This window comes from Ranitomeya imitator, chromosome 3 (genome assembly GCF_032444005.1).
Source record: "Ranitomeya imitator isolate aRanImi1 chromosome 3, aRanImi1.pri, whole genome shotgun sequence".
Lineage (NCBI taxonomy): Eukaryota > Metazoa > Chordata > Amphibia > Anura > Dendrobatidae > Ranitomeya > Ranitomeya imitator.
This window is the reverse complement of record NC_091284.1, coordinates 6,267,015-6,290,239: the sequence shown is the minus strand read 5'-3', so window position 1 is coordinate 6,290,239 and position 23,225 is coordinate 6,267,015. Positions and strand designations below refer to the sequence as shown.

The 23,225-nt window shown below is 46.2% G+C and overlaps 1 protein-coding gene across 1 annotated transcript in view; it reads right to left on the bottom strand.

Annotated features, from left to right (window-relative positions):
• LOC138672444 (uncharacterized) overlaps positions 1 to 17,833 on the bottom strand; it is a 158,907-nt gene extending 141,074 nt beyond the window's left edge. The window contains exons 1-6 of the mRNA XM_069760416.1: positions 17,769 to 17,833; positions 5,966 to 6,055; positions 5,729 to 5,815; positions 4,952 to 5,299; positions 4,511 to 4,774; positions 2,606 to 2,860 (exon numbers count right to left, since the gene is read on the bottom strand). Coding sequence (XP_069616517.1) covers positions 2,606 to 2,860; positions 4,511 to 4,774; positions 4,952 to 5,299; positions 5,729 to 5,815; positions 5,966 to 6,055; positions 17,769 to 17,814 — 1,090 coding nt within the window. The 5' untranslated portion in view covers positions 17,815 to 17,833. The remainder of the gene's footprint in view (positions 1 to 2,605; positions 2,861 to 4,510; positions 4,775 to 4,951; positions 5,300 to 5,728; positions 5,816 to 5,965; positions 6,056 to 17,768) is intronic.
• Between the last annotated feature and the right edge of the window lie 5,392 nt (positions 17,834 to 23,225).

Sequence of the window (23,225 nt, the reverse complement as noted above, 5' to 3'; positions counted from 1 at the left end):
ATGAGATGCCATGATTCCAGAGAAGAACAGCCATAATACAGAAGAGGAAAAAAACTGACAGCAGAGAGGAAAATCCCTGACACTGGAGAGAGGAGGCCACGGGTGGCACCACTCACCTGGACAGACCAGGGATAGCACCACTCACCTGGACAGGGCAGAGATGGCATCACTCACCTGGATAGGCCAGGGATGGCATCACTCACCTGGACAGGCCAGAGATGGCACCACTCACCTGGACAGACCATGGATAGCACCACTCACCTGGACAAACAAGGGATGGCACCACTCACCTGGACAGGCCAGGGATAGCACCACTCACCTGGACAGGGCAGAGATGGCACCACTCACCTGGACAAACAAGGGATGGCACCACTCACCTGGACAGGCCAGGGATAGCACCACTCACCTGGACAGGCCAGGGATAGCACCACTCACCTGGACAAACAAGGGATAGCACCACTCACCTGGACAGGCCAGGGATAGCACCACTCACCTGGACAAACAAGGGATAGCACCACTCACCTGGACAGACCAGGGATAGCACCACTCACCTGGACAAACAAGGGATAGCACCACTCACCTGGACAGACCAGGGATAGCACCACTCACCTGGACAGACCAGGGATAGCACCACTCACCTGGATAGGCCAGGGATAGCACCACTCACCTGGACAAACAAGGGATAGCACCACTCACCTGGATAGGCCAGGGATAGCACCACTCACCTGGACAGACCAGGGATAGCACCACTCACCTGGATAGGCCAGGGATAGCACCACTCACCTGGACAAACAAGGGATAGCACCACTCACCTGGATAGGCCAGGGATAGCACCACTCACCTGGACAGACCAGGGATAGCACCACTCACCTGGATAGGCCAGGGATAGCACCACTCACCTGGACAAACAAGGGATAGCACCACTCACCTGGATAGGCCAGGGATAGCACCACTCACCTGGACAGACCAGGGATAGCACCACTCACCTGGATAGGCCAGGGATAGCACCACTCACCTGGACAAACAAGGGATAGCACCACTCACCTGGACAGACCAGGGATAGCACCACTCACCTGGACAGACCAGGGATAGCACCACTCACCTGGATAGGCCAGGGATAGCACCACTCACCTGGACAAACAAGGGATAGCACCACTCACCTGGATAGGCCAGGGATAGCACCACTCACCTGGACAGACCAGGGATAGCACCACTCACCTGGATAGGCCAGGGATAGCACCACTCACCTGGACAAACAAGGGATAGCACCACTCACCTGGACAGGGCAGAGATAGCACCACTCACCTGGACAGGCCAGGGATAGCACCACCCACCTGGACAAACAAGGGATGGCACCACTCACCTGGACAAACAAGGGATGGCACCACTCACCTGGACAGGGCTGGGATGGCATCACTCACCTGGACAAACAAGGGATAGCACCACTCACCTGGATAGGCCAGGGATAGCACCACTCACCTGGACAGACCAGGGATAGCACCACTCACCTGGATAGGCCAGGGATAGCACCACTCACCTGGACAAACAAGGGATAGCACCACTCACCTGGACAGGGCTGGGATGGCATCACTCACCTGGACAAACAAGGGATGGCACCACTCACCTGGACAGGGCTGGGATGGCATCACTCACCTGGACAGACCAGGGATAGCACCACTCACCTGGATAGGCCAGGGATAGCACCACTCACCTGGACAAACAAGGGATAGCACCACTCACCTGGACAGGGCAGAGATAGCACCACTCACCTGGACAGGCCAGGGATAGCACCACCCACCTGGACAAACAAGGGATAGCACCACCCACCTGGACAAACAAGGGATGGCACCACTCACCTGGACAAACAAGGGATGGCACCACTCACCTGGACAGGGCTGGGATGACATCACTCACCTGGACAAACAAGGGATAGCACCACTCACCTGGACAGACCAGGGATAGCACCACTCACCTGGATAGGCCAGGGATAGCACCACTCACCTGGACAAACAAGGGATAGCACCACTCACCTGGACAGGGCAGAGATAGCACCACTCACCTGGACAAACAAGGGATAGCACCACTCACCTGGACAGACCAGGGATAGCACCACTCACCTGGACAAACAAGGGATAGCACCACTCACCTGGACAGACCAGGGATAGCACCACTCACCTGGACAGGGCAGAGATTACACCACTCACCTGGACAAACAAGGGATAGCACCACTCACCTGGACAGGCCAGGGATAGCACCACTCACCTGGACAAACAAGGGATAGCACCACTCACCTGGACAGACCAGGGATAGCACCACTCACCTGGACAAACAAGGGATAGCACCACTCACCTGGACAGACCAGGGATAGCACCACTCACCTGGACAGGGCAGAGATAGCACCACTCACCTGGACAAACAAGGGATGGCACCACTCACCTGGACAAACAAGGGATGGCACCACTCACCTGGACAGGGCTGGGATGGCATCACTCACCTGGACAAACAAGGGATGGCACCACTCACCTGGACAGGCCAGAGATTACACCACTCGCCTGTATAGGCCGGGAATGTCACCACCTGTTCAGGCCAGCTTGCAACTACTCACCAGGACAGGCCGAGGATGTGACATTGGTTTTCTTCCACATCAGATGGTTTCCCACAAAACAGTGGACATCCCATGGTCCAGGTGACGACGTTGTGACATTAACACTTTTCTCTTCATTTGTGTAATTTACCAACAAATATTTTCCATTCTCGGACAAAGAAAAGATGAGATCAGATCCATTCACCACAGAGCAGGATATCTCCAGGCTGCCATTGTGGAGACACCCGACTACCAGCACAGGGTCGGATACTGGAACTAGAGGAAAATAGAAGATGAAAAAAAATTAAGTGCGGCCCCAGACCTAAGACTCTACATATGGACGCGGTCTCCCGCCTCTAGCATTTCAGCAATTACAAAACAACATCTCATAGTGATCTATAAACCTGTAACTGTCAGAAGAGTGAGAGTTATAGTTTCCGAGAGCTTGATCTTTCTTCTGCTGCCTTTGGACATTATGGTAGTGATGAGGATCATTCAGACGCACCAGGTCCAGTTTTATTTCAATATCTTGCTTACCTTGTGGGGTAACTCTTCTGTGCAGTGGATATCTAATATTTGCCACATCACTGCCCTCATTAAAAGAACCTTCATCATCCTCACTGTCAACAGCTCTATGTTTCCTGTTAATCATCTCCACCCTACTATGGAGCCAGAAGATGCCTTCATTTGTCCAGCTGGACATTTTTCATGTTATACTTCTATCACGCTTAAGAAGTAAAACTTCTTAAGAAGGATGTTCCATATTATTAAGCAGTGGCAGATTTCAAGCACTATGGGATAAGAAAAGGATCTCTGCTGCTCACATAGTGCAATGCCTCAGTTAAGGTGTGAAAACATTGGATATTTCATGGAAACTTAAGTGTGATCATCGCACTGTGAAGAGATTTGTGGCTGATACAGAGCACAAACATGTTTTTGCAGAAAAAGGCAGAATGAAGAAGGTTCCTGCAAATAAAGGCATAATGAGAAAGGTATCTCCCATCAAATTTATCAGATTAAGAGAGCAGCTGCTAAAATGTAGCAAACAAGTATGTGAAGCTGCTGGAAAGCCTGCAATTGTCCATGAATCTACTATTTGGCAACCCATAAACAGCGCTCACAAGCAGAGACAGATGCAATAACTAGCAGAAGCTCCAATGTTACAAGGAATTTGGTCTGGCAAGATGTTATTTATTAAAATTGCTTCTGATGTCAGTAAATGTGACGTTTTAATGCTGCAGATTCCATAAATGATCATTTTCAGTTCTTTACAACCAGAAAATGTTTGGACTTTTGTTGTGCAGAAGAATTTGCTCCTGTCTGAGTTTTCGTTTTAGTTTTGGAATAAATCCTGATCTCATTGGGAGATTGGTCCCATAAATGTGATTTATCCTCTAGCGATCGATGGTTGGACGTTAGACGACTCATCTGTGTCCAGGAAAATCAGAGGAAAGTAGTATTTGTGTAAGAACTTGGAGCACGTTGTAGATTTCTCTATGCTACACTTTATATTACATTTATCAATATATACTCACTTGTTATACTGGGTGATTGCTGGATTTGATGCAATTCATATATACATTATATATGCACAGCTCCGCACTCTAAGTGATAGATACACACCGCCATACGCCTCATTGTATTTATATACAGTATATTTATTACACTTGATACCATGTTTATTATATTGTCTCTAATGGTTTGTGTAATATCCGCGCCTCCCCTGATTTTGGCCTTGTCATGTTTTTTTTTTTTCTTCCGCATTGGGCTGTCCATATAATTTTGCACTTAGTATATTACATGTTTGGATTGGATTTTCGGCTCTATATATTATGTATTTCAGAGGTGATCCGATTCCCTACAAGAGTGATCCCACCATTGTCTCCTCCTATAGATTCATTCTCCTGCAGCAGGAGCAGCACCCACCTGGACATTTCACCTGAGATTTCCCGGTCTCGCCGTCACTGACCCGATTTCTGGCAGAACACGTAATATTCCATGGTCCTGGTGAGGTCGTGGAGACATGAACCTCGCTGGCTTTCTCCGCTGTCCTGGATGAGTTCTTCAGCAATGAAATTCCATTTACTGAAATGGAAAACTGAGGATCATCCCCAGAGATGATGCCGCAGACGATGGCGGCTCCACCGTCCGGAAGACATGACACACTCAGGAGAGGCTCTGATACCGCGGCTGGGGAGGGAAACATATAAAGATGTATGAGCACACGGGACACCATCAGAGAGCCTCAGGCCTCCTCCATCATGTCATGCGAGTACGAGGCGACCATAGCGGACGATCGGTAGATATATCAGTAATAAAGGCGCCATACACTGCTCACACTCTTCATTCACTACACCTCACACTTACCTTGTGTATGGAGGATATAGGACTGAGTGAACACCTTTACTCCAGATGAGCTGTACACGGTGAATATATAATTCCCGCTGATGTTCCTGGTGACATTGCTCACGGTGAGACGTCCGTCCAGGGAGACATTATAGTTGGGGAAGGTAAGCTTTGGCATTTCACAACGTTTACGCCTGGCGATCCAGGAATCGTTTCCAGATCCTTTCTGCCTAAAGCTCCAGATAAACTCATCACACTTCTGAGGTACTTCATCTCTGGTCAAGTTATAAGTCACAGGTAGGAGAACATTGGAGCCCAGGCGGACGTATCGTTCTGTACGGGTACCAGCCTCGGGGTCCAGGCCTGCAACTGAGAACATTCACTGAGGACATTATTTTACATTACAGTCACAGGATCACAGAGTATCATGGTGCTGGACGAGAGGAGTCCAGCTCAGGAGAAGACACCGACCATCTCACACCCAGCGATGGCTGCCATCATACATCAGAAGAGTCGCTGGTAGCACAACGCTATTTGTTTCTACACCTGATATTCTGATCCTCCTCCGGCCAACAGTTGTGTGTGTAATAATATATATATACTGTATATACACCCAGTACATTGTTATATATAGGACATACGTCCCGGGATTGTCACACAAACCATAACATATTTAGGATCAGATCCTCCATGAGAAGCTGAGGCCACGAGGGATACGGACATGATACTGGGATCCCTGGGACCTAAGATGGGTGGGTCCCCATATTTGAGCAGTAACTGGTTTTCCCCCATCATTACCTCCTGGGCACACGCTGGATGTATTCCAGGTCCCTGTCTGGTTGACGTCTCGTCCTCCGCTGTTCATATTGTTGGTGCTCGGCTTCGCTGATGGAACATTTACACATTTGCACATTATCGATCCTGAATTAGGACCACGGCTCAAAATATCACATTGCTGTTGCACTTCACTAATTTCAAAATATTGGAGAAAATGTATTTGTGCCTACGAGAAGGGATTCAGGCACCATGACTTACCTTCCTTTGCACTTTCTTTGCCTTGGTTGTGATCATCGCTGATGTTTTTGTTTGCCGATGTTTGTGTCAGGGACCCTCCCTTCCCTGCAGCTGAGCATGAAGATGAGCAGTGATCAGAAAGATTGACATCAGGCATCAGGGAGAATCTCTCGCAAGGTATGAAAGTATCATGTTCTGTATCTAACCTCAAATGAGGTGATAATGATAGAGATAGCTCTATATCATATATCCACATCCAATATATATTTATACCAAAAGCATCAGTGTGAAACGCGCGTCGGGGTGGTTCTGATGATATCCATGATTTTGTGATTACACTATGGGTAAGCAATGATTTATCTTAGCTTTATTCTAATGGACTAGCCGGAGTAAAAAGGTGTCTCTATTAGACTACACATATGCATTGTATTTTGGAAGCCATTTTATTTAATTTCATCATCAGCTGAATAGACTTGTTACTTATGTCTTAAATCACATCTGGTTTACCATCACCACTTTTGCTTTATTTGAATTACCCTTTTTGTTGATTCCTCATTCATGTGTCTTCCTTTTTGTATGATGATGTCTTTTTAAATATGTTCAATAAAATATGATTGATGATATATTGTCTTTGTGAGTGGTTATTGGATATTTTGTATCCATATGTAGGTAATTATATGACTGATCCATTGCATATAACAGTTTCTTAAACATAAACCCCTAGACGAAGCTTTCCTCAGCGAAACGCGCGTCGGGTGTCGTGGGTCCCTGGCTGGTGGTTTACATTAGGTAAATATGTTCCTTCCTCTTGCTATATTCTGAGTATGTGATTATATTCCCTGACGCTGCAGCTTGCGGTGATTTTGCACCTTATATTTTTTCACTTTTATTTGTATACTTGCGATTTTGCACATTTATGGTTACATATCAACTAATGTTATGATATATATGCACTTGCTTCAGGTGCATTATCATTAACAGCTGCCACGTCGGGTGAATTGTTAATTATATTCATATGGTCTTTTAATAGGTGGTTATTTCTACTATAATGATATTGATACTCTGAAGGTAACTTTATATTGATTATTACCACTTTTCCAGCCATACCTGTCGGTTGTTCATGCATTTCTTTGGTTTCCCTTAGTTTTATGTATCATACATATGTTTTTATCTTTGACATAAATAAAAATTATATATTTTATTTGCTTTTCGCCTAGTGCTCTTTTGGTGTTACAGTTTCTTAAACTATTAATGGGGAGACGGACATTAATATGTCTCTAGCCAGGATTAATATGTTTTGTGAATATTCAATATGTATACAAATTGCCTTTTCAGAGAGGAAGAAGACTTCTTGGGGTAGCAATCTCCAAACTCGCCATTCTTTAAGAAGCTTTGCCATATGACTTAGGGTACCGTTACACTTAACGATTTACCAACGATCACGACCAGCGATAAGACCTGGCCGTGATCGTTGGTAAGTCGTTGTGTGGTCGCTGGAGAGCAGTCACACAGACAGCGCTCTCCAGCGACCAACGATGCCGAAGTCCCCGCGTAACCAGGGTAAACATCAGGTTACTAAGCGCAGGGCCGCGCTTAGTAACCCGATGTTTACCCTGGTTACCATTGTAAAAGTTAAAAAAAACCACTACATACTCACATTCCTGTCGCGTCCCCCAGCGTCAGCTTCCCTGCACTGTGTAAGCGCCGGCCATAAAGCAGAGTGGTGACATCACCGCTGTGCTCTGCTTGTGACACTGTGACGGTGACACTGGGGTACGCAGGGAAGCTGACGCTGAGGAACGCGACAGGAATGTGAGTATGTAGTGTTTTTTTTTTAACTTTTACAATGGTAACCAGGGTAAACATCGGGTTACTAAGCGCGGCCCTGCGCTTAGTAACCCGATGTTTACCCTGGTTACCAGTGAAGACATCGCTGGATCGGTGTCACACACGCCGATCCAGCGATGTCTCCAGGGAGTCCAGCGACCAAATAAAGTTCTGGACTTTATTCAGCGACCAACGATCTCCCAGCAGGGGCCTGATCGTTGGTCGCTGTCATGCATAACGATTTCGTTAACGATATAGTTGCTACGTCACAAAAAGCAACGATATCGTTATGTGTGACGGCACCTTTAGGATAAAAGCCAAACCAGATACCTGCAACCACATCCCATCTGTAGACATGTGTTTCGGGGAGTTTAGTCCTCATTAGTCCAAAACATGATGTCTGACGGCCTGCATTCAAGGCCTCTGAGGGTCTATGAGGGAACGTCTCTCCATCTTGGGAGTACAAATATATAATGCACACATCTATACACTAACATACAGAACCAGTCAAAACTTTGCACACCCCTGATCATGGATCAGTTCCCCTTGTTCCTATTTTATCTTGCACGTCGTAGATTCAGATAGAAGGCAGCAAAACCACAAAGGAAGGAAAGAAGGAGCCCTTAATCTGGTAGACTGGGACAATATCCTCAGAAATAAGAATACAGATAATAAATGGGAAATGTGTAAGAACATCCTAAATAGGCAGTGTAAGCGGTTTATACCTTGTGGGAATAAAAGGACTAGAAATAGGAAAAACCCAATGTGGCTAAACAAAGAAGTAAGACAGGCAATTAACAGTAAAAAGAAAGCATTTGCACTACTAAAGCAGGATGGCACCATTGAAGCTCTAAAAAACTATAGGGAGAAAAATACTTTATCTAAAAAATAGTGATGAGCGAATATACTCGTTACTCGAGATTTCCCGAGCATGCTCGGGGGTCCTCCAAGTATTTTTTAGTGCTTGGAGATTTAGTTTTCATTGCCGCAGCTGAATGATTTACATCTGCTAGCCAGCATAAGTACATGTGGGGATTCCCTAGCAACCAGGCAACCCCCACATGTACTTATGCTGGCTATCAGATGTAAATCAGGCATGCTCGAGAAATCTCGAGTAACGAGTATATTCGCTCATCACTACTAAAAAACTAATTAAAGCTGCCAAGGAAAACAGGATCATGGGGGGCATTAAAAGAGATCTGGATACACATAATGAGAGCATTATACTGCCTCTGTACAAATCCCTGGTTAGACTACACATGGAGGACTGTGTACAGTTTTGGGCACCGGTGCTCAGGAAGGATATAATGGAACTAGAGCGAGTACAAAGGAGGGCAACAAAATTAATAAAGGGGATGGGGGAACTACAATACCCAGATAGATTAGCGAAATTAGGATTATTTAGTCTAGAAAAAAGACGACTGAGGGGCGATCTAATAACCATGTATAAGTATATAAGGGGACAATACAAATATCTCGCTGAGGATCTGTTTATACCAAGGAAGGTGACACACATGATAATCCAACTACACACAAACCAGATGGGATAGTAGTTGCTACATAACGTTGTAGAAGTGAAGTCTTCTTCTTGGTGGTCCTCAGTAGAGGCTTCTTCTTATTTATTATCCTCAGTAGGGGCTTTCTCTTGTTCATAGCCTCATAGAATGGTAGAGTTGGAAGGGACCTCCGGGACCTCCTGGGTCATCTGGTCCAACCCCCGGCTCAAAGCAGGATTCACTAAATCATCCCAGACAAATGTCTGTCCAGTCTCTGTGTGAAGACTTCCATTGAAGGAGAACTCACCACCTCTCGTGGCCGCCTGTTCCACTCATTGATCACCCTCACTGTCAAAAAGTTTTTTCTAATATCTAATCTGTGTCTCCTCCCAGTTTCCTCCCATTGCTTCTAGTCTTTCCTTATGCAAATGAGAATAATGATGATCCTTCTACACTGTGACAGCCCTTCAGATATTAGTACACAGCTATTAAGTCTCCTCTCAGTCTTCTTTTTTTGCAGCTAAACATTCCCAGATCCTAGATCCTACAGAGAACTGTGGAGTATAACGTCCAAAAAAATCAGAAACTGTGAACTTAACTGATGGGTAACTGACCTCCCTGTCCAAATGTGAACACTTACCGAAGGCTAATGTCTGCATGCTTGGGTGTCCATATTCACCGAAGCATGCAGACATTAGCCTTCGGTAAGTGTTCACATTTGGACAGGGAGGTCAGTTACCCATCAGTTTTTTAATGAGACCACCTTGACGATGGTTGATGGGCTCACACTATTTGGCCAAATTCTGTGCTAAGCGTCTCAAAAAATTTTTTTTCCTAATGTTCAAAAAGCAATTTTGCTATTCATATTTTATGTATTTCATATTTGACGTGTTTTGGCACGATAGAGTGCAACCTTTTTTTGTATATTGTATATGGAGGTAGCTGCTCCTGGTATGCACCTATTAACACTAGTTTGGATGTGCCAGTCTTTTTTCTGTCATGTAAAAAAAAGCAGGTAAGGATGGTGGAACAATGAGCAATTAAATAAATTGTATTCTATCACTTGGAGAATATTCCACCAAACAAATACTGTATATAATTCTCCTGAGACTATCACAACAAAAAGGAACAAATCCAGGGACGCCACCAGGTGATCCGACGCCAAAATAAAACATTGGTCATTAGAATAGTGACGTGCCCACAGGGCAGTGGGGTACTCGGTACCAGGACCGGTCGCAAAGGGGGATGTCACGGTGGCTACGACCCGGTCCGTGGCCCTAGGCATCAATGTTAAAGGGGGTTAAATGTTCAAAGTTTGTCATGACGCCACCTGTGGAGTTCGGTCAGTAGAGGGACTGATGCTGCATTAAAGGGGTCCCCTGGGGTATGTTGTGGCAGTCCAGATGTTACACTTCCCACAGGTGAAGCGGGGTGCCCAGGGTTCCTATGGTGTGTGGCGTAGATGGTGTAGCTGGTGAATAAATGGAGGAGACATGGGATAAGTCTTTACCTGGTTTACTTCTGGATGGCAGGCCACAGCCCAGGGCACTGGCAATAGGTTGGTTAGGAGTCCGTGCAGTCCAGAGACAAGCGTGGTCCCTTGGGTAGATCAGGTAGGGGTCTTCCACTCTGCACTCACTGTCTCTGAGGTCCCTGCTCTCACTAAGTGTCTCAAACAAGGTCCTTATTCGTTCTCCTGTCCTGGGACAGGTACCTGCATGGCAGGCAGCTTGAGCCGTGCCTACTGGGGTCCTTTCATGGTGACTCCAGGCTCTAAGATGCTGCTGAGCCACAGGTAAATATGGGCAAGGTCTATGTAATTCAATGCCCTCCGGTTCTGCTCTGTGTATTATAATCCACATAAGCCTCGGGCTCCCGGTACCCGGCTGCTGTGCACTGACTCCGTGGAGGCCTTCCTCGTGGCCTCTTGGAGTCCTGTATTTCCACTGTGCTCCGTCCCTGTCTGTCTTCGCACACAAACTGTCTGTAATAGCTGAACTCGCTCCGCCTCCAAACCAGGATCTTTATTCAGGGAAGCTGCCCTAAAACAGGGTTTTGAGCTCCCCCTCCTGGCCTGGACTTGGAAGGTGTGTGTGTTAACTTACCAAAGGGAATCCCACTTGTCTCCAGACATAGCACTACCCTCCCCGAGAGGAAGGCAGCACTACTGTGGTACCAGAGCTCCTGGGGTGCCACAATAGCCCCCCAAATCAAGCAGAGTAACAATAGAATGAGGCAGATGATTGTCACCTTCCTATAGTCCATACACTGGTACCAGGACCTGGTATCTGCAGCAGATTCTCGCCCTCCCAAAACACAGCACCAATAACAACGACAACCCCCAAACATGTGTCTTTCCCTTTCTACCTCCCTCTTGGGATCAGCCCCCTGTTTGCACAGAGGTGCTCACACCCCAGCCCCTTAAACATCAATTTTATTTATTTCAAGGCATGGAAGAGGCTCAAAAAGTCTTGAATTCATCCAGTCTGCAGGCCTTTATATCAGAGAAGAGAGGAGCAAAGACACAGATTCCCCCAACACACCAGATGCAAGATGTGGAATGCTAATGGAGGGCCCGATTGCCTTATGGTCCATGGAGGCTGCCAGGGGTGACGCTGTTACAGCCACTTCCCTCCTCGAGTTCTGTACGTGTAGATAGAGCTCACATGACTCGCTGCTCCTCCTGCCTGGACAATCGATTAGCACTTTGATGTTTGCTCACATTGATACTGTAAGGTAAAGTTGAATGATTGAATGATTGGCTCGAGTTTTGCTTTCCCGTTAGCTTATATTCTACTTCCTGCACCCACTGCAGCATTATAGATCTCCCACATTGTTTTCTAAGAGAATATCTGCAGGCAGGTCACTCATCACCCCAACCACACATTGCTTAGCCCCAAAACCAAAGTCCAACTTCACACTCGCTTTAGGAATATTCCTCCATTTTCATGCAACAAACTGAATGATAATCCCCGATTCTTGCTCTATTGCCTCCAGTCAAACCACTCTGGGATCAGAGAAGAGCGGCCAGGATGGTGAGCAGACAGCAAAGTATGTCCTACGAGGAACGGGTACAGGATTTGGGAGCGTTTAGCTGCAAAAAAGAAGACTGAGAGGAGACTCAGTCTATGTGCACACGTTGCGGATTCTCTGTGGTTCCAGAAACGCTGCATATCTGCAATTGATTTACAGTTCTTTTTGGGCAAGTAACCGCTTAATGTCCCCACCACGGATCCCAAGGATATGCTGGATGCCCCTGACCAGGAAAGATTTAGGGTCGCTCTGGTGAAACGCTCGAAAATGCCTTGGTATGGTTTTTAACTGGGTCACATCCGTGACCCATGGACCTATTATTGTACAATCATATTATTCTATTGGAATTTTGTCCTACACCTTTTATTGTCATGCCGTCATATTATGTATTGATTGCTCTTTGAACTGTAAGTACGCACAATAACAGTTCTGCTTTTATCTAACTTCATATTTAATAAAGTTTGTTCACGGTTGTTAAATATTGGCATGCTCTTTGACTCATTTTTCTCCTGTTATATTAGATATGCTTTGAGTTGTTTTGCCCTCTGTTAATAGGCTACTAGATGCATGGTAATATTACTGGATTAATGTGTCTTCGGGACTATTCTTTATACTTTTCCCACATATCAGGCTTCAAACATAAAGATACCAAACGTAAATTTTTGGTGAAGAATCAACAAGTGGAACACAATTGTGAAGTTGAACGAAATTTATTGGTTATTTTACATTTTTGTGGAAATTCATAAACTGAACAGTTGGGCGGGCAATATTATTCGGCCCCTTTACTTTCAGTGCAGAAGTTCATTGTGGATCTCTGAATGATCCAATGTCCTAAATGCCTAATGATGATAAATATAATCCACCTGTGTTTGATCAAGTCTCCGTATAAATGCCCCTGCTCTGTGATAGTCTCAGGGTTCTGTGTGAAGCACAGAGAGCATAATTAAGACCAAGGAACACAACAGGCAGGTCCGTGATACTGCGGTGGAGAAGGTTAAAGCCGGATTTGGATACGAAATGATTTCCAAACCTTTAAACATCCCAAGGAGCACTGTGCAAGCGATCTAATTGAAATAGAAGGAGTATCATACCACTGCAAATCTACCAAGACCCGGCCGTCCCTCTAAACTTTCATCTCAAACAAGGAGAAGACTGATCAGAGATGCAGCCAAGAGGCCGATGATCACTCTGGATGAACTGCAGAGATCTACAGCTGAGGTGGGACAGTCTGTCCATAGGACAACAATCAGTCGTACACTGCACAAATCTGGCCTTTATGGAAGAGTGGCAAGAAGAAAGCCATTTCTCAAAGATATCCATAAAATGTGTCGTTTGCAACAAGCCACCTGGGAGACACCAAACATGTGGAAGAAGCTGCTCTGGTCAGATGAAACCAAAATCAAACCTTTTTGTCAACAATGCTAAACGATATGTTTGGCATAAAGGCAACACAGCTCATCACCCTGAACACACCATCCCCACTGTCAAACATGGTGGTGGCAGCATCATGGTCTGGACCTGCTTTTCTTCAGCAGGGACAGAGAAGATGGTTAAAATTGATGGGAAGATGGATGGAGCCAAATACAGGACCATTCTTGAAGAAAACCTGTTGGAGTCTGCAATAGACCTGAGACTGGGACGGAGATTTGTCTTCCAACAAGACAATGATCCCAAACATAAAGCAAAATCTACAATGGAATGGTTCACAAATAAACGTATCCAGGTGTTAGAATGGACAAGTCACAGTCCAGACCTCAATCCAATGGAGAATCTGTGGAAAGAGCAGAAAACTGCTGTTCACAAACGATCTCCATCAACATCACTGAGTTCCAGCTGTTTGCCAAGAAGAACGGGCGAGAATTTCAGTCTCTCGATGTACAAAACTGATAGAGACAGACCCCAAGAGACTTGTAATCGCAGCAAAAGGGGCGCAACAAAGTATCAAGTTACAGGGGACGAATAATATTGTACGCCCCACTTTTCAGTTTTTGAATTTCCACAAAAATGTAAAATTTAAATTTTGTTCAACTTCACAATTGTGTTCCACTTGTTGTTGATTCTCCACCAAAAATTTACATTTGGTATCTTTATGTTTGAAGCGTGATATGTGGGAAAAGGTTGAAAAATTCCAGGGGGCCGAATACTTTCGCAAGGCACTGTATCTGATGGGCTGTCACATTGTAGAAGGCTCATCATTATTCTCATCTACACATAGAAACACAAGAAGCAATGGAAAGAAACTGAATGGGAGAAGATTCAGATTAGATATTAGAAAAAATGTTTTAACAGTGAGGGTGATCAATGAGTGGAACAGGCGGCCACAGGAGGTGGTGAGTTCTCCTTCAATGGAAGTCTTCACTCAGGGGCTGGACAGACATCTGTCTGGGATGGTTTAGGGACTCCTGCATTGAGCCAGGGGTTGGATATTATGGCCCTGGAGGTCCCTTCCAACTCTAACATTCTAGGATTCTATTATTCTCTGGTGAGAAGTGCCACATAAACTAAGAACTCTCTGACCGCCATTCATGACCTCCTCTAAGTGCGTTCTGTAATGATTAAATAAACTCATGGCTGTATCCTGCATCCCATCAACCCCTAGTGGTCACACATGGGTGTCTGAGTCATTAGGCAAATCAACAGTCAACTCTTCCTCCATTGTACTTGGCTGTAGATAACTAATAGACCGACATGGTGCAGGGTCATTCCTCAATCGATCAGCAGGGCAGGTAGCTTGCATGTGCCCCAGCTGCCCATATGCATAACATCCGTGTTGCACTCCTTCCCGTTTGCATTCTGGGGAAGGAATATCCATCTGTAGGTGTGTGAGGTCCTTGTTGGGGTTGAGGGTGACTCCTCCACTGGATAGTTGGGCATGTAGCCCACAGATGCCTGGGATGCCCACAACCATAAGCTGTACGTTCTATTCTCCCTGCCAGCCGCATTCCAGAAGACGAGGTTGGAGGAACTGGAGTGACATTCGCACTTGTAAAGAGATGAGGTGGTGGTCTCCTGGAATGGTGAACATTGGGTACTGAAGGACAGTGTGTGACAGAGCACATACAGCGGACCGGAGAACAATCCAACAACCTTATTGTGTCACTAGAAGAATATTCCACCAAACAGATATAATTCCCCAAGGTCTGTAACACAGCAACAGGTAGGAACCAATCTGGGGGCGCCACCCGGTAATCCAACACCAAGGAATATAAAACACTAATCCTTAGAGTAACTCCACAAATTCAGCAGAGTAACCAAAGTGGGTGACAGCGGTACATAGCGGTTGATCTACAGACGACTATAGTTCATACAGTGGTACCAGGATCTGGTCACAGCAGCAGATCCTCGCTCTTCCAAGACACAGCACACAACCACAAAAATGTGTATTTCCCTTTCTGCTTGTCTTTTGGGATCAGCCCTCCCGGGTGGGCAGGGGTCTTCACACCCAGCCCCTTAAACAACGCTTACATTTAATTCAAGGCCTGGAAGAAGGTCCCTGACATTCTGCCTCCTGCCAGTCTGCAGTGCTGTATATCAGGGCGGCCCCCTGCAGACAGCAACAAAGCAGCGATACACCACCAGAGGCAGGACAAGGAATGCTGATTGAGGGTTTGCATTATGGTCCATGAAGACAAACTCAGGGTGGCACAGTTGCACTAAGCATCAGAAGTATGGAGATAATCACATCAGCAAGGAGTCTTTGTGGTTTGGTCCTGATGAAGTGGTTTGGAAACCTTCAAATGTGTCGACAAATAAACCGCACTCATGCTTCACCTCCATGTGTGATCGCATTTCTGGATCCCTGGGAAGCGCGGACTTTGAACCACCTTATTCCTCGTTCATTGCATTGTATCTCATTGGTGGTCCTGCTGCAGCCATTACTTGTTTCTATAGGTGTTTTGACTGTCACAGCCCTATCAGGTAAGCATACCTATAACATCTTATACCACTTGGCTATCAGATAAGACCCTCTTTGCGTTTTTGTCTCTCCAGCTTTACCGTTTGTTTTTATCAGCAAGGAATGGACACTCACAGGAAAACCAAATGTTCTCACTTTTGTGTGCTTCCTCATTAATATCCAAGAAGTATCGTTTCTCCTTGCGGAGATTGACATGCTAAGCATGCCGAGATGAGGAGACCTAAAGTTGCAATGCTCCTCTGGGAAATATGCTAATTATGCAAATTGTCTCTTCAGAGAAGAAGAGAACTAGAACTCTAGTGCCACCTATTGGAAGGTAGCAATCCTACAAATCAATGTTGACCCCTTATGACTTAGGATAAAAGCCAAACCAGATTCTCAATTTGCAGACACTGTGTTTCGGGGTACTGCCCCTCATCAGTGCAAAGTGTGAGTTCTGGAGGTCTGGTTCCTCATTAACAAACAGATGCTGACAAGCTGGTGAAGATAGTTGCCTCTACGTAGATAGGCCGTCTCCAGTCCACACCAGGGACATCACTTGGCTCAATAAAAATGCAACATTTCATTACATTTTATATGCACTGTACCTTTAGTATAATAAATCTACAATTTAATAAGTATGTTTCTTGCTGCCCAAAAGGTGCCCACAACCTTGCAGAGGGGAAGTACAGCCTGGTTGTGATACCCTGTGTATGCCAAGAGGCAAGAACTGTATCTGTCAGGATCTTAGGCAAGCTGGGTGTGTAGTATATAACACCATGGCCTGCCTCCTTGCATGGATCCCTATCCCCCACCATGCAGAGACACCAACGTACTCACCAACCCAGGCCTTGTAGTGAGCTCCCTGTCCTCTGCTTGCTGTGGGCAGTGAGCTCCTGGTCCTCCTTTCCCTAGCTTAAAGCTTAGGGCACACGAGTAGGAACTTCCTGATTCTTAAGAGACAGTGCGTACACTCATAATGTGTCCTCAGCCTATTGCTGCGAGTCACTTAGTACTTAAGGCACCTCCACCTGTTGTGAGGTGCCTGAACAACATTTTCTATCAGTGTGTTTGTGCAACTGCTAGTTGCCAGGTCCTTTCCTGTTTCTTGCCACTTTGGGAGCTGAATACCCAGGCTTGAACCCTGAATCTGTACATTTATCTGATCTTTCATGTTTCTGTCATGCTGGGGACTACATACCCAGTCCTGATCCCTGCTCCAGTACCTGTGTCTGTCCTTGTCTGAAGAAGGACTAAACCCTGAACCTGTTTGTATCTTAGTCTGGATCTTTTCCACATATTATGCCTTCAGTTTGAATCTACAATGTGCACATTCCAATAAGGACAGTGAAACATTGCATGCGCAGGGGTGTGTGGACTTCTAACTGGTAATGCACATGTATACCTTACACACATCATACATACATCTGCAGCTCATACACTTACAGGAGCTGTGACTGTGACCCTCACCTCCTTATATGACGCTACCTCGGCCCCCCATAGTAATGGCCCTCCATGTACATCACACTCACACCTGACGGTGCATAGTCCAAGCCTCCATGTTGTCACGTACCTTGTCCCATGGACAGTAGGACGCACAGTACACACAGACGCCACATTTTACTGATCTTCTTACTGACAAGTGAAAAGGGGAAGTTATGGTGAAAAGCGAAAACCGGAAGAAAAAGAGAAGTCTCCAGCAGAAGTGCTGCGCTTCCTGCCGCTCTGCTGGACATTATATTTACACCTCACTGCCGCCTTATATCCTTCTGGGGTCTGGTCGGATGTTGGTTTGCGTCCTAGCAGCCCAAAAAGTCTGGATTATAAGTCTCCTCTGTATACAGGTCCTGGGCCGAGCTATGTGTCTCCACAGTTACAAAGTCTGATCCTGCTGTGATCCACCCTCATGAGAAGTGTATTATGAGGTTCTGCAGCAGATGAGGCACCTGGCTGATGACAGGACCACTGCTTTGAATTTATGTTCAGCCCTACACAGGATATTAGGAGAAACAGCTGAGGACAGGGCTGCATCCTGCGGAGTCATTCCTCTTAGGTTTCTTTCACACTTCCGTCGGTATCGGACCGTCACGAAGTATCGGCGCGACGTAACGACAGAAGTGTTTGCTTTCACATTTCCGTCTGCGTTCCCGAGCAGGAAAGATCGTCACAGCGATATATGTGCAGAGTGAAACACTGGATGCGACGTACGGAAAAACGTTTCCTTGAACGTTTTTCCGAGACTACGGTCCGCCAAAACCCGACGCATCCAGTGGACGACGCATGCAACGTATGGCCATACGTCGCAGTGCATCGCTAATGCAAGTCTATGGACAAAAAACGCATCCTGCGGGCAACTTTGCCTTACAAAGGAGCTGGATAGATATGTTACAATGTAACATACATGCTCACACTCAGCATCGGGGGCAGAAACTCTACCAGTGATCACCAGGCTGCTCCGCTCTCGCCTTTTCCACAGACATAAATTGCCATTAAATCACTTTATGATGTAATTACACATTTCAAGGTGTCTCACATTATATTATATATATTGTCTATTGAGTTGTAAATCTGCATTGGCACTTTAATATAAATATGGTGATTTACTCGCTAGGGGGATCTTGTGATCGACTGGTGTTGCTTGAATATTTATGGGCTATTGTGTGGGTATTGTTGCCCTTCTTAAATATGGCGACCGTGTATCGGTTTTGTGCGTTACCAGTGCCCATGTCCCTGACGCGGGCATTGATCGCAGCATCGCTCCAGGCGCCTTTTCTGTGGTGGACGCGGTTTATTGACGTCACTGGGGAATTCCCCATGACCCGCACCGCCATATTGGCGCCGGAGGTAATGGGACGAGCGGCGCCGTTTTGTCATTTACATGCGCCGCCACATGGGAACGCTTAGAGGGATATAAAAGCCGGATACTGGGGACATTTAGATCATACTGGCCCCAAAAGGAAGCCGAAAGCGAAACACGCGTCGGGGTGCGTGTGTGCACCTATGGAAAAGGATATGGGTAAGAATATATAATTGGAACACTTGTTCTTCTTACATGAAGGGTTTCTTACTCTGCGGTCCGAGACTGATTTTGAATTGAAGGATATGTGGTTCCCCATACCCATGTGTTAGTAGGGGACTGTAGCCACTCTGGATATTATGCACTGGCACTTTATTATTGGAATATTGCTGGTTATATTGAAAAAATCTTCCACTGCTCGATTACTTCTGTGCCTATACCCCGGGTTTCTGTGGTGCAACACATTCTTTCATGGGTGCACCTGTACCGTATATTCAAATAGTTTGTTTGTGATACTTGGATTTTGATTGTCATTTAATTGTATTTTATGGTAATTTTCCATGGTAAATAAAATATACCTTTTTGTTTAGTACCTTTTTTGTGATTTTTATGCTTCAAGTCATGTATTCTATGCTATTGGGAAGCTTCACAATGTATTATCTCAAGTAGTTTTTGGATGGTTTCCGAGGACTATTATTACAGTACTAGATGGTGGCCCGATTCTAACGCATCGGTTATTCTAGAATATGTATGTAGTTTGTTTATGAAGTTTTCAGAATAATGCAATTTATACACAGGATGCGGCCGGCCGCGACCAATTAGCGAAGCGTGGTTCAAATTTCGCACCAATTCGCGGGCGGACTGTGACTGTCGCTGATTGGTTGCGCCCAGCCGCGAACAATCAGTGATGCCAGGGTGAGCTCCAGGGTTTTTGAGGGCCGCGGGCGAAAGAGTCTCAGTGGGCCGACCTCTTTAACACATACCACGATTCATGATGCACAGATACAGCAGAGAAATATAGCACAGCCAAGTAGTATATAACAGCCCACGTAGTATATAACACAGCCCACGTAGTATATAACACAGCCCATGCAGTATATAACACAGCCCACGTAGTATATAGCACAGCCACGTAGTATATAACACAGCCCACGTAGTATATAACACAGCCCATGTAGTATATAGCACAGCCCATGTAGTATATAACACAGCCCACGTAGTATATAACACAGCCCACGTAGTATACAGTACAGCCACATAGTATATAGCACAGCCATGTAGTATACAACACAGCCCATGTAGTATATAACACAGCCCACGTAGTATATAACACAGCCCACGTAGTATATAACACAGCCCACGTAGTATACAGCACAGCCACGTAGTATATAACACAGCCACGTAGTATATAGCAGAACCAGGTAGTATATAGCCTAGCCACGTAGTATATAGCACAGCCACATAGTATATAACACAGCCCATGCAGTATATAACACAGCCACGTAGTATATAGCCCAGCCACGTAGTATATAGCACAGCCATGTAGTATATAACACAGCCACGTACAGTAGTATATAGCAGAGCCACAAAGTATATAACACAGCCGCTTAGTATATTGCCCAGCCACATAATATATAACACAGCCCACGTAGTAAATAGCACAGCCCATGTAGTATATTGCCCAGCCACGTAGTATATAGCACAGCCACATAGTATATAGCACAGCCACGTAGTATATAACACAGCCCATGTAGTATATAGCACAGCCACGTAGTATATAGCACAGCTACGTAGTACATAGCACAGCCCACATAGTATATAGCACAGCCCACATAGTATATAGCACAGGCCACGTAGTAAATAGCACAGACACATAGTATATTGCCCAGCCACGTAGTATATTGCCCAGCCACGTAGTATATTGCCCAGCCACATAGTATATTACTCAGCCATGTAGTATATTGCCCAGCCATGTAGTATATAGCACAGAGATGTAGTATATAACACAGCCCACGCAGTATATAACACAGCCCACATAGTATATAGTAATGTGGGCTGTTGTGAATTCTGTTGTCGGGCTCCCTCCTGTGGTCATGAATGGTACTTCGGCTGGTTCTGTCCATGGACTTCCTCTGGTGGGTGTTTCTGAGTTTCCTTCCACAGGTGACGAGGTTAATTCGTTAGCTGGCTGCTCTATTTAACTCCACTTAGATCTTTGCTCCATGCCACCTGTCAATGTTCCAGTATTGGTCTAGTTCACTCCTGGATCGTTCTTGTGACCTGTCTTCCAAGCAGAAGCTAAGTTCCAGCTTGTATTTCTTTTGTTTGCTATTTTTCTGTCCAGCTTGCTATTTTTATTGTTCTCTTGCTTGCTGGAAGCTCTGGGACGCAGAGGGAGCGCCTCCGCACCGTGAGTCGGTGCGGAGGGTCTTTTTGCGCCCTCTGCGTGGTCTTTTTGTAGGTTTTTGTGCTGACCGCAAAGTAACCTTTCCTATCCTCGGTCTGTTCAGTAAGTCGGGCCTCACTTTGCTAAATCTATTTCATCTCTGTGTTTGTATTTTCATCTTTACTCACAGTCATTATATGTGGGGGGCTGCCTTTTCCTTTGGGAAATTTCTCTGAGGCAAGGTAGGCTTTATTTTTCTATCTCTAGGGCTAGCTAGTTTCTTAGGCTGTGCCGAGTTGCATAGGGAGCATTAGGCGCAATCCACGGCTATTTCTAGTGTGTTTGATAGGATTAGGGATTGCGGTCAGCAGAGTTCCCACGTCCCAGAGCTCGTCATTAATTATCAGTAACTATCAGGTCATTCCGTGTGCTCTAAACCACCAGGTCCATTATTGTCCTGACCACCAGGTCATAACAGTGGGCACCATATCTGTTAAAAAAAGAATTACAATAAAAAATAGTTATATACTCACCTTCCGTCGGCCCTCGGATCCAGCCGAGGCGTTTACCGATGCTCCTCGCGACGCTCCGGTCCCGAGAGTGCATTGCGGTCTCACAAGATGATGACGTACCGGTCTCGCGAGACCGCTACGTCATCATCTCGCGAGACCGCAATGCATGGACCGGTCACCGGAGCGTCACGAGGAGCGGGAAAGGCCTGGGCTGGATCTGGCGGTAGGATGTCGGGAACTGGAAGAGCACTGCGTTACACAGTGGAACACTGCTTCCCTGGGAAAGCACCATGCTGTTTTAGATACTGCCACCATGAGATAACCCACTGCGCTCCCCCCATGAGATAACCCACTGTACTCCCCCCATAAGATAAACTACTGCTCTCCCCCATGAGAACGCACTGTGTTTCCCCATAAGATAACCCACTGCGCTCCCTTCATGAGATAACCCACTGTGCTCCACCATAACATAATCCACTACGCTCTCCCATAATATAAACCACTGCGCTCCCCACATGAGATAACCCACTGTGCTCCCCCATACGATAACCCACTGTGCTCCCCATAAGATAAACCACTTGGCTCCCCACATGAGATAACCCACTATGCTCCTGCAGCGCCCCAGTGTCCTGGTCATTGCAGTAATATCGTTCTTCTCTAGGGGGGAGTGATGTTACCTTTGGAGGCAAAGAAAGACAACTGAATCCAGGTATCACAAACATGCAACACATTTCGCACTCCAGGCCACCAGGGGGAGCTATGCTCCTATTTATTAGGGCACTCCTCACACTTTGGTAAAACTGGTCGCCTGGGGAGGAAGTTAGACAGTTGCTGGCTAAGCTTTGCTCAGGTAGTTGGTCCCTGACAGGGGTGGGATCCTGTCAGAGGCTGAGACAGAAGGACACGGAGCTGTGCCTGCCCTGAGTGCGGCAGCTTCTAGAAAGAGACATTGAAGGAGGACTGTATTGTAGAGAGGGTGAAGAAGTCGTAGCAAAGGAATGGATATCAGAGGAGTTCGACCCTGCACAGGCTGCCTCCTTCTGAGGCGCAGGATCCCGGTAGCCGGAACACCGAGGGAGCAACAGTCCTTTATGCCTTGCTCCAGAGACCAGCAGGACAGCTAATTTCACATTACCTGCCCATCCTATACCCAGGAGGCAAGTTGGCACCGCTTAGAGGCTGGGGTGTTGTGAGTTCTGTTTTTGGGCTCCCTCTGGTGGTTACTGATGGTACTGGGTGATTTGTGTTCTGCTGTCTCTGGTGTCCACCTGTTCTATTAGGATTTGGGAGTTTCCTATTTAACTGGGCTTTCTTGTCATTTCCCCGCCGGCTATC